Below are 13,116 nucleotides of genomic sequence, written 5' to 3'. Positions count from 1 at the left end.
GTTTCTACACAGCCCAAAGAAACATTACATCCACGTGCACTCATTCCACATTTCCCTTTCCCAAATGCATCATCACTGACTTAGAATTTTATCTCTGGAGTTGATTCCTTAGGACACTTTGTTTCAATGGAACCACAGTAACTGTGCTTTAGGTCTGTTCATCTTGATCCTTTCTACTGCCAAGCATTCCACTGTGGAACAGGACATTTTATTTACCATTTATCAGCCGAACATTTGCAGTACCTCCACCTTTCAGTTACTATGAGCGTGCACAAGAAGTTTCATATGGATATATTACTTAGTGGGATAGTTGGGCAATTCGGGTATTCAATGTTTAACTGATGATTATATCGTTATTAAAAAGGTAGAGAATTTTTGAAAATTGTATGTAGGCTTAGGAAAAAGTACTGAAAAGGAAAGAGCCTTTTATAACTGAAAACAATTTGAGCAATGAGAAACAGGTCCCTGGAGCCACTGTTCCCAACATCTGAGTTCTATGATCTCTGCTTTTTTTTTTTTTTTTTGGTTTTTTTTTTTTTTTTTTCCCGAGACAGGGTTTCTCTGTGTAGCTTTGCGCCTTTCCTGGAACTCGCTTTGGAGACCAGGCTGGCCTCGAACTCACAGAGATCCGCCTGGCTCTGCCTCCCGAGTGCTAGGATTAAAGGCGTGCACCACCACCGCCCGGCCGATCTCTGCTTTTATATCACACACTTAGATTGGGTCAACCGTGAAAAAAGACACCAAAGGAACAGAAGGTTGTGCCTATACACATCCACAGTTAATTGATTTTGACAAAAGTGGTAAGAAAGCAAATTGGAGAAAAGACAATCTTATCAATAAATGGTTCTGTGCAAACGGCACCATGTGCAAACGAACAAAATCAGATCCCTACCACTTCCTAGCTCAGTTCCCAAACAGACTGAAACCTAATCATAAGACTCGAAACAATGAAAATGTTAGAAGAAACATAGGATAAGTCCTTAGGACAATGCTGTGAGTACTAATTTTTTTTTGACACATCACAAGAGTACATGAAATAAAAAAAAAGAGATATAGAATTTTGTTAAACTAAAAATCTTCTGTACAGCAAAGGAAACAAACATTAGGGTGAAGAGTGGAAAATAAACTATTTGTAAACTATATATCTGAAAAGTGTTTATATACAGAATTATAAGGCACTAAAAAAATCAACAGAAAAATAAAAACCCAAGTAGCCTGATATTAAAAATGGCATTATATCAAGTACACATTTTTCAAAAGACATTGCAAATGGCCAATAGGTATATGGAAAAAAAAGAAAGGGATGAAGGAAGGAAGAAAGAAAAGAGAGAGGGAAGGAAAGGAAGACAGGCAAGTGGGCTTGACAGTCCCTGTCAACTTGTGACTTCTGATAAACACCCCCTTTGTCCTTAAGGTGCTCACATGTAGGTACTTCCTAAGGTGGAGTCTCTCTCTCTCTCTCTCCTCTCTGTCTGGTGTTTCTGAAGAGATTTGGATCCATTTCTTAGTCATCTCCTAGAGAGCTTAGCCTGAGAATCCTCCCTGATTATCAGTCCAACTGCTAAGGATGGGAGGACTCCTAGTAAGTGTTCAGTGACACACTCCCTCACAGACAGGGAGATTAGGGTGCACCGCATTTAAAGCTGTAGCTAATTAATAAAAAGAGCAAACCCCAGGACCCCACTACACCAGTGATCTTCAAAATCAAATTAGTCAGCTCTTCACAAATCTCTTTTCTCTGACATCTTTCCCTCCATATCACTCAGGTTCTAAACCTGGGACCTGATACTCAAAACCTTTTAAATCTAAGCCAATCTACTAGTTTATTCTTCAGTAGAATTTTCCCTTAATCTTATAGTTGCAGTGAAACATTCCTCACTCTGGTACTCACACACAAGTATCAATTTCTTACTTTCCCTAAGAGTCTCTCCACCTCCTTCCCACTGGCAGAAGAGGGAGAGGAGGTCTTTATTCCTGGACTCTCAAAGTCCAACCTTACTTTTAAGGACTCAGCTCAAATTGTATTTATAAATAGTTATCTTTTATTTCCTATGCTTCTTACATAGTCCTTACATTCTGAATAAATGATAAACATTTATATATTTGCCCACTTTTTTTGAAAAGCCATATTTTATTACAACTAATAATTTTAAACGTTCTTGTACCTTTTTGAAACTATTTTATCTATTTTATTATAAAAATCCTGCAAATAAAAAAAATATCACATACCTAAAGTAATGCGACCCAGAGTCTATACAACCCAATGAACTTACATATAGTTGGAATCAGCATTCAGAACAGAAACCGTGAAGCTTCACAGTAAATTTTACACTTTCAACTCTAAATATATTTTATGTACTTATCTACCACCAAAACAAACAAACAAAAAATCAATGACAGAATTAGATCTAGAAAAAACATGTAGCTTTTACCGTCATTCCTGTCTATATCAGCACCCAGTCCTTATTCTCTCCAGAATTCCTTAAGGTAATAGCTTCGCTACACTTCTGCCATACTCAGCAAGACTGACATTTATTTATTTAGCTACTGGGATCCAACCCAGAATCTTAGTACACTAGGCAAATGGTGTATTACTGAGCTACATTCCCAGACCCTACTTAATTTTTTTTTCAATAGTAGGTATTTAATAAAGTGTTTGGTTGAATAAATGGGTAAACAAGTTTGGTTAATAAAGTGTTTACCATTATATGAAAGTACAAAAATGGTGAGAAATTTAGGAGTCAGTTTAATTAGAAAATGGCTACTTTGTAAAAATCATCTTTGTTAGAAAATGGCTACTTTATAAAAGTCATCTTTGTTCAGTAAATAAGCAAACATCCAAGGAATGAAATAATAAAAAAGGGCCTGTAAACAGTGAGAGATTCTGGTGAATTGAGTCAGTCCATCTTTCTGTGGTAATTACTTTCCAAGGGCTTGGCTCAGCTGTGCCCTATGGTTTGATCTTATTTGTCATTAAGGCTTTGCATATTATTTATTTTCATTCTATGGAATTTATGCAGAAAGGCAGCAATGGAAACTCCCTTGTCTGTGATTCTTCCCACAGATAATAGAAAAGAAATTGCAATTAGATTTTGGTAATTGTATATAATTAACTCAAAATGAGCTGTTAATTATAAAAAAAATATGTTTTTTAACTTTCTCATTATCTCATTTATTTTACTTCCAAATTCTTAATGCCTCACTTGAGTCAGTTTGATATTTTAAATACACAGAGTACTTTTAATACTCAGATAATTTAAATTTCCAAATAAACAAAATTTAGCTTACAATTAAATTTTATCTAGGGAGTTCTCCTATTAACGTCAAAGAGCTTGTGAGGTAGAAAGAAGGTCATCCTCATAATGGTTTGTGATTAGGTCTTCTAAAAGCAGCAGGCATTCTAGCTCTAATGATGCAGGCTGCTCAAGGCAGTACAGTAATCTCGACTGACCCAGCTCTACCTTTTCTGGATAAATGGAGACAAACACCATTTCCATAACCAATTGAGTCAGGGAGAATTTATTGTCATTTCCTTTTTAAGTTTCATGTTATATTTAAAAATTTAAGAGCTACTGAGTGAGACTTCTTGGCTTTCCAACAACTATCACACTGTCAAAGCAGTTACTAAAGCTGCTTCTAATTCTTATATGCCAGTATTTTAGAAGTCTATGTTTTCATCATCATAGGCATCCTAGGAAGCACTATATAATCTTTCCTTACTATCTGCACAATTTAAAGTTGTAGAGCACACACATCATAATGCCTGGAAACCAAGCTTAAAGCCTGCCCATCTCTTCACTAGTCTTCAGAGCATTCACTATACACACCTGACCACCAGTCAGGAAAACTTTCACAAATCAAAAACGGGAATTTGAATAGCTACAAACTTTCAGGAAAGAATTAGCATGGCTGCACCAGTTATCTGTATGGCTATGAATGCAGTATCTGACAGAAATACCTTAAGGACAAAGGTTGATTTCTGCTCACAGTCTCAGTCCAGCTCATGGATGCTGGAATGTACGCAGGCACTCGCTCACATCACAGGAGATACTACTGGGATGTGAACATGTGTTGCTCTGATTGGTTGATAAATAAAGCCGTATGGCCTATGGCAAGGCAGCTTAGAGGTAAGCGAGAAATTCAAATAGAGAGCCAGGAAGAAGGCTAAGTTGAGAGACGCCAGTGAGCCGCCCAAGGAGCAGCATGTAATGGGACGCAGGTAAAGCCACAGAACATGTGGCGATACATAGATTAATAGTTATGGGCTAATTTAAGATATAAGAGCTAGCTAGCAAAAGGCTTGAGCCATTGCCATGCAGTTATAATTAATATAAGCTTCTGAGTGATTATTTTATAAGCGGCTGCAGGGTCTGTAGGGCTGGGCAGGACTGGAGAAAACTTCAAATACACTACAGGAACCATGACATGTGGGCCCATTCCTAAAGCCTACCAAGACAGTGCGGGGAGAACCAGGGTTCAAAGCACAAGTCTCTGGGGTACATTTCAGATCCAAACTGTAACAATTTGTCAAGTATAATTTACAATAATAAATTATTCAAAGCATCTTATAAAAATTACCCCTGGCTTGCTAACTTTATTTTGGAGGAGTCTATCCTTTAAAAACATACCAGAACACTGAATCTGGAGATTGCTTTTGGTAGGATGGTATTTTTACTACATTAACCCTACTTATCCATGAGCATGAGAGATCTCCCCATCTTCTGACATCTTCTTCAATTTCTTTCTTTGATGTCTTAAAGTTTTAAATCATTCAAATCTCTCACTTGCTTAGAGCTACCCCAAAGATATTTTCTATAAATTTGAGGTTATTGTGGAAGGTGTTATTTCCCTGATTTCTTTCTCAGTCTGTTTGTCATTTGTATAAAGGAAGGATTTTTGTGTGCTAATTTTGTATTCAGCTATGTTGCTGAGTGTGTTTACCGGCTGTTCAGTGTGTTCCACTGTTTACTGGTGGAACTTTTAGGGTCACTTATGTATACTAGGGTCACTTATGTATACTATGTATACTATCATATCATCCAAAAATAAAGATATTTTGATTTCTTCCCTTCCTTTTTTTGTAACCAATATCCCATTTGATTTAAGGCCCAATGCATGAGATGAAACTGATACCAGATACTGCTAGGGTAGCCAAGAACTTGAGATTGATAGTTCAGAGACTTATGGGAAATATAAATACTACTGTTCTGTTAAAGGAATGCAGCAATTCAATGATTGCTAATGACACTCTGTTACACTCATATATGTGTGCCTTGCTCAGCCATCATTAGAGAAGATTCGTCTTGCAGCAGATGGGAACAAATACCCACAGCCAGACAATTTGCAGAGAGTGAGAGATCTTGGAATATTCAACCCTATAAGGGATATTTCCATCAAATCCCTACCCTCAGGGCTCAGGGAACTCTGTGGAAGAGGAGGCAGAAAGCAAAAGAGCCAGATGGAATTGAGGACATCAAGGGATCAAGGCCTTCTAGACACAACAGAGCTGGCACACATACAAATGCACAGAGATTGGCAGCATGCACAGGGCCTGCGTGGGTCTGTACCAGACCAGGGCCCTAGAGCTGAAAAAAGTGGACACACCACCCATCCCTAACCCAGAAGCCATCTCCAATTGACAGTCACTTGCTTATGAAAAATTACTTTTCTCCAAGGGAGTCTCACTGGGAAAACAAACCGCTCTTAAGGGTAGGCCCTATGCCCAGCAGTTGATGACCAATACAAACAGCATCTTTGAAGGTTCTTTGTCTTACAATATTAGGTGAGGGTGTTTGTTTGTTTGTTTTGTTTTTTCTTTTTTCTTTCTGCATCACAGGTCCTTTTTGGCTTCTTATGGCTTCCAGTTTGGGCTTTTATATGATTCCTGAGTGTACAAATGTGTGGTGTGGGTCTCTGCATTTATGTTTACTTCTTCTGCTTCTACTTTGGCTGTTTTTCTTGTGTGGTTGTTTTGTCATATTCTGATTTCTTTGTTTTTTATTTATCTTACTTTATTTTATGATTATTCCTTAGATGCCTGTTTCCAATGACACAGAAAAGGTACGGATCTGAATGGGAGGGGAGGCGGGGAGGAACTAGGAGGAGTAGAGGGAGGGGAAACTGTAATCAAGATATATTGTATGAAAAAATCTATTTTCAGTAAAAGAAAAACAAATTTCCAGAACACAAGAACAGATGTTCCATCATGCTTACCTTATCATTGTGTACAATATTAAAGAACATGAAATAACTTGAATGCTTGAAACTTACTAGCTAAGTTGCCTATATATACCATAGACGGTTATGCACTTATAAATAAGGAAGTAGCATTTGTAGTAGTTTTCTATTCACTATTCAAGAACTTACCATGAATTAATTAGATTAAATAAAACGACTTATTACTTTAGTTTTGTGACTCAGAAGTCTGATGGGGTCTCACTCAGGTAATGTTCATGTGTCAACAGGGCATCTCTTTGTTCACTGAGGGTGCTGCTTCCTTGCTGGCTGTCAGATAAGGTCTGTTCTTATTTTTCTACTTGAATTCCTTGGTCTGTGTTATGGTGATATTTTATTTGTATTAAAATGTTATTTGTATGTTAATAAATAAAGTTGCCCGGGGGTCAGAGCTACTAGCAAGCCATAGGAAAGCAGGGCAGTGGTAGCGTACGCTTGTAATTCCAGCACTTGGTAGGCAGAGCTGGGTAAGTCTCTGTGTGTTCAGGGATACAGCCATTATTGGATACACATGCCTTTAATCTTAATACCAATCATGGAAAACCTGGAGGCCTATACAGACAGGCTGTGAGGAGGCGGTCATGTGGTTGGGTTTACAACCAATGAGAAGGCAGGACAGGAACTCTATATAAAGACTTTAACACAGGGGTAGCTCTGGTTCGGAGAGGTAGGACCACCGCAGGAGGAAGGGTAAGGTTTTAGCTCTTAGCTCTGACCTCTTGGCTTTCTTCTTTGCATTGGTTCTGTGTTTCTTATTTAATAAGAAGGTTGGATACATCTACACTGTGTTCTCTTCCCTCTATCTTTAAGGCCAGCAAGGGCAGATTGAGTCATTTCCATATTTATAATCTCCATCCTCTTTTTCCTCCATGTGTCTGAACCAGCACATAAAGATTTTCCACACTTAAGGACTCCAGTAATTAGACTGGGCCCATTAGGAGAATCCAAAGTAATCTCCCCATGTCAGGGTTTAATCCTTTAATCATACCTGAAAAGCCTCTTTGCCACATGAAGCAACAGATTCAGAGGTTCCAGTGATCTTGAGCATGAACACCGTTGGGGGAGAATTATTCTTTATGTTTGTTTATTTATTATTTAGAGAAAGTGTGCATGCCACAGTGTGGAGGTCAGAGTTCAGCTTTCAGGAATTTGTTCTGTCCTTCCACCGTGTAGATTCCCTGGGATGGAACTCAGGTTTTGGAAGCAAGTACCTTTATGCACAGAGCCATCTCACAAACCCCTTCTGGGGGAGGAGTATTTGCTTACTACAGCTGTCTATCTAAAAACTTGATAATCATTAAGTACTATGTGGAATGGGGAGGCCTGATATGTTCAGATTGATCAGAAGTGTATTTACGTGCTGTGTCTATAAGCATTAAGAAAGGTTTAGAAAGCTACATATCAAGGTACCAATAATTAATTCAACCAAAACAGGATAGTGAATAAGATACAGAACAAAAGAAGACTGATATTTTCTAGATATGCCTCATTTTATTTTTTACAAGAGAATATCTTACTATTTGTAAGATTAAAAAGCTATTAATTTTTAAATTTTAATGAAGGTTAAAATATTTGAAGATTATGATTTGAATATTTGACAGATTATAAAACATAATGTATTACTAATATGTAAAACATACTGATTTATCAGATGTAGACTTTATCAGATATTGTACCTAGATGATGAGATTACAGGTGTATTTAATTTTCTTGTTTTGACTTGCTAGTATTTTTGTTTTATGCCACATGTAAGTAAGTAAAGACATATATATATATATATATATATATATATATATATATATATGTGTGTGTGTGTGTGTGTGTGTGTGTGTGTGTGTGTGTGTACACACATATAAAAATATTAATAGGAAAAATATTTTAAACTAGAAAGTAATTAAAAGTCTGGGCACGGTGGCACACACCTTTAATCTCACCACTTGAGAGGCATAGGCAAGGAGATTTCTGTGTGTTCCAGGCCAGCCTGGTCCACATAGTGAGACCAAGTCTACACAGTGAGACCCTGCGTCCCCCTCCAAAAACAGTAATAGAAAGTTATTACATAGCAACTAAAAATGGTAATGCCCCTACAAAAAACCATCAGGGAATGAAAATTCTACAACGAAGAAAAATGAAGTACTAATGAATCTATATGAACAAATGTTCATCTTATTTGAATATTGGGAAGTTGCTAATTACATATGATTCTCTCTTTCTGTTTATTAAATTTCCAAGTGTTGCCTAATTATTCAAATCAACATTAGAAAGCCAATTTACTCGCCTAACTGAAAACATAACTCTGTCCCCTCTGAAGCTTCTCTGAAAGAAAAGGAAAAGAATGAGAAGGACCGAAGCTTATCAAGCTTAGAAATGTGACAACAGGTAAAAGATGTCACCAGGTTCAGAAGTCTGAAAAGCAGATATGAGTTAAATTCAATTAGCCAACCTGAAAAAAAAATCAAAGACTTCTATGGGTGGGGAAGAAAGAGGCTGAACCTTTCAGAGAATTCCTGAAAGGCTTAGGGCAGGCAGGAATGCAATAAAACAAACAAAAAAAACAACCCCTGCCACGAAAACAAACAACAACAAAAAGACAAATCACCTGGCTGACCGTGGCCTGAGCCTTAAAACACCAAGCTGCCCTTGTCTCTCTGTCTCCATCTAGTGGTGAAGACTGGAGGTTTGCCTCAAGAAAGGTGGAAAAAGTGACTGCTGGCTGGGGAGATGGCTCAGTGGGTAAAATGCTTGCTGGGTTTGATCTTTCGCACCCATGTAAAAAGCAAAAAGCATAAACAAACAAACAAATAAAAGACGATCCCCAGATATGTGTCACATGCTTGTAATTCCAGCATTGGGGAAGTGGAAATAGGTGAGGTTCACTGGCCAGTCCATTGTCAGTTCCAGGCCAGAGAAATGCTGTTTCCAAAAACAAGGTAAATAGGAGATGGATCTGGAAGGAGTTAGGGGGAGAAGAGGAGGTATGATTAAAATGCATTGCATGACATTCTCAAAGAGTTAATAAAATACTATATTAACAAGGTAGATGACGCCCAAGGAATGATGAGCCCAAGATTGTCCTCTGATCTCTGTATGCACGCACACACATGAACACATGCACATGCATACATGTAAGAGTGACTCTAGACTTGCGGGATATTAGGTGAAAGAATATATAAAAGCCTCATCTTCCCCCACAGAGCTCCTCACATTGCCAGCAGGTATTGTTTAGATCTTAAATATTCTGAGGGATTCTAGTTGGTAGTGGTACCTTTAGATGAGCTGTAGAATATAACATTGGGGACACACTCTTGAATGGGATATTGGAATATTGGTCCCTTTTCTTTCTCTGCTTCCTGGCTACCATGAAGTAAACAACTTTGTTCTTTCAAGTGTTCTCTACCACGATATTCTGCCTCACCACAGACCCAGAAACAATAGGCATACTCACCACAGACTGAAATCTCAGAAATAAAAATGATCCTTTCATCCTTTTGAGTTTTTTTTTTATGTATTTTGTCATAGTGATGAAAACCTGACTAAGAGCAGCCTAGCTCATAAAATGCTCTCATCCAACTTCCCCAGCTAGTTATACAGTTTATCCTTAGGAGAACTGACTACCCAAGAGAACAGACCTAGGGGTGGAAACAGGTAGGAGTCCCCGTGGCTTCTACCTAACCATAGGGAACCCAGGAGTTGACAAATTTTATTGACACACATCAAAAGCTTTTAATAGCTGTTAACTGCTTCTGCTTAGAAGTAATAGTGGCTTACTAGACATGTGTGGACAAAACAAACTTGAACTTGTTGAAAACAGAATAACGTACCAGGATCAGAAGCAGCTTCAAAACCTACTATAAATATCTTCAGAGTTATGAGAAATATGACACATATAAAACAAGAATGGGTGACTATTTTTTAAAGGCACATTTGAAGAACAGTGGTTCTTCGACATTAAAAATTACAACAACAATAAAATCCAACAGAAGCCCTGATAGATAAAATTCAGAAAGTTTCTTAGGAACCAGAGGGAAAGATAAAGCTGACTAGTAGAAATAGGAGAGGAGGAAAAAGAGGCAATGAAATGAAATTCTAAGAAATTCAGCACCTGAATTTTAACTTAAGTTCCAGGAAGAGGCCACACAAAAATAGACCCAATAGACTGAAAAAGGTATATTTCTTTGGACCGAAGAAAGTTTCCCAAGTATAGGAGTACACTGTTTTACTCAGTACAAAATAGGTGTTTAGAAGGCTAATAAATCTACAGCAGCACTAATGTTTAGGATAATTCATGGAAAGACAAGGTTCAAATAGTTTTCATAGAGTATGAATTACAAAAAGATCAGTAATGAAATTACATCAATTTTAAAATGGCAGTAAATGTAGAACAGGCTAATAAAGAAATACTGGGGCACACAGTAGCTACATAATAGCTACACAATCAATATTTGCTGACTAAACTAACACAGTTTACAAAGTATTAAATGATACCAGAAAAGGGTGAGTAAATAAAATTCTGTATAAGTATAATCTTTATTACTCAATACAGAACACAATAATTATGAATACAAATAAAATGGCTTAAAGATTGTTTCTGAGAGGTAGAATTGTGAATAATTTTTATTCTTTTCAATTTTTTTCAAAATTATAGAATGAGAATGTATTTATGTAGTTTTAAGTGATCAAAAATAGTAATAAGAACCAGGCATGTAGCTCATACACATGACCTTTGTGTCTTGGTGGAAGAGGTAGGAGGAACAGAAGTTTAAGGCCAATCTAGGTCATATAATGAGCTCAAGGTTAGCCTGAACCAGTTGAGACCTTGCCTCAACAATACTACCATTATCAACAGTTTTTTTTTTTAAAAAAGTTAATGATGAACATAAAGCTATAAACGATTGTCAAATACATTCTAAAAATGTATATTCTTAGTATTTTGCCTTCCCCCACCCTCAGGTTTACCTTGGTCCAGAGTCACTACCATTCACATTGAGATCGAGTTCTTGAGGTTTAGTAAATTCATTATCAGCAACCAGTTCTCGAGACTTAAATACAGCTTGAGTCCTTAACCTGTAAAAATAAATTTAAGAATTTCTAATCCCAAAGCACTGACAGGCTCAACACACACACACACACACACACACACACACACACACACACACACACACACACACACACACACACTTCCTAAACACACATTAAGTAAGCCCATCAAATTTTCTTTATGGACACATGCGGGAAGATTGAGCTGGTTAGAACACAAAGGAAAAACTCAGGATTGTAAATGTTTTTGGAGCACTTTATGTCTCAGTTCCAAAAGGTGAAAGCTTCCAGCTATTCATTGCTGAATGCTTTGCTCATTGTGTTAGTTACTTTTGTCTTAGTTACTTTTGCAATTGCTGTGTTAAAACGTTAGGCAAAAAAAGCCTGAGGGAGAAAGGGTTTGTTTGGCTCACAGTTTGATGGTGTAGCCCATCACAATGGGGAGGACCTAAAAGTAAGACCTTGAAGCAGCTGGTCACATTGCACTTGTGGTCAGGAAGCAGAAGATGAATGCTAGACTTAGCTAGCCTTCCTCCTTTTATGTAATCTAGGACTTGAGCTCAGAGAACCATCTACCCACATTTAGAGTTTGGTCTTCCTACCTCAATCATGCTAATCAGGATAATCCCTCACAGGCATGCCTGGAGGCTTGTTTTGTGTGATTCTACACCCTGTCATGTCAACAACCAACATTAACCATCCCAATTTTCATTGCTGTTACCAATACCTGAGTAAATAAATTAATGGAGGAAGGATTTAGTGGGCTCACGGTTTCTGAGGGTCCAGCTTATTGTAGGTTGGCTCTACTTCTGGGGCCTGAGGTGAGGCAGAAGAGCATAGCAGACGAAAGCTGCTCACCTCATGTCAGCCTGAAAGCAAAGAGTGACTCAGGAAATACTCAGCAACGGCACACATTGGTGAGCGATGCCTCCAAGCAGGCCTGCCTTGTAGATTTTACCACGTCATAATAATGCCACAAATTGTAAATTATCAATAGCTTTAATGGAAAAGATTAACTCATTGATGGGTTAATGGATTATTCCATGGGCTCAATTACTTGATTAGACAAATGCCCTCATGAGCCAATCATTTCCCTTAAGCTCTATCTCTGAACATTGCACTTGTGACTGAGTCTCCAACATATGGGCCTTTTGAGGAAACACTTTAAATAGAAGCCATTCAAGTCACCGTGGTCTAAATAAAAACTCGTGTAACTCTCAAGTATTATTGACTCTGTACCCAACCACTCATGTTGACACTTCAAAGAGCTGGGATATCAGTGACAACATATTTTCTTTAGGCCACAGACAAAAATAGAACTAGGTCTCCTGGTTAATTTCTTTTGTCAACTTGACCTAGCTACCGTCATTTGGGAAAAGGGAACCTCCATTGAGAATGTCCCCAACCAGACTGGCCTATGGGCACTTTCTTGATTAATGATTGATGTGAAAGGGTTCAACTCACTATGGGCAGTTCCCCTCAGTGTTGGTGGTCCTGGGTTATAAGAAAGCCAAGCAAATCATGGGAGAAAGTGAGTAAGCAGAATTCCTCTATGGCTTCTGCTTTGGTTCCTACCTGGCTTAATTCCTGGCCTAACTTCTCTTGTGATGAACTATTTACCTGGAAATCTAAGATGAAATAAACCCTTTCCTCCCCAACTTGCTTTTGTTCATGGTGTTTTATCACAACAATAGAAAACCTAAGACAGAAGGCATGTTATCTACAGAGATTAAGACCATCCTTGTATGTACTGAGAAAGGAAGGGTGTTGAAAACAGCAGTACAAAAACCTACTATCTAGAGTTCAGGGATCAATCACTGACAACAAATACGTGATGCCTAACGT

The 13,116-nt window shown here is 37.8% G+C and overlaps 1 protein-coding gene across 6 annotated transcripts in view; it reads right to left on the bottom strand.

Annotated features, from left to right (window-relative positions):
- The window catches only part of Kiaa1328 (KIAA1328 ortholog), a 294,152-nt gene that overhangs the window by 81,104 nt on the left and 199,932 nt on the right, over window positions 1-13,116 (bottom strand). For 4 of the 6 annotated variants that reach the window (XR_008219044.1, XM_052741683.1, XM_052741684.1 and 1 more), the window contains one exon: window positions 11,191-11,298. The exons of the other annotated variants lie outside the window; for them this stretch is intronic. Coding sequence is in view for 3 of the 4 variants with exons in the window: in XM_052741683.1 (XP_052597643.1) it covers window positions 11,191-11,298 (108 nt within the window). In the remaining variant the exon portion in view is untranslated. The remainder of the gene's footprint in view (window positions 1-11,190; window positions 11,299-13,116) is intronic. 6 annotated transcript variants of the gene reach the window in all.

The sequence above is a fragment of the Peromyscus californicus genome, unplaced genomic scaffold (assembly GCF_007827085.1).
Source record: "Peromyscus californicus insignis strain IS unplaced genomic scaffold, ASM782708v3 Scaffold_17__1_contigs__length_78620276, whole genome shotgun sequence".
NCBI classification, from domain to species: Eukaryota; Metazoa; Chordata; class Mammalia; order Rodentia; family Cricetidae; genus Peromyscus; species Peromyscus californicus.
Note: the sequence above shows the minus strand (reverse complement) of the source record. Positions and strands in the feature narration are given on the sequence as shown.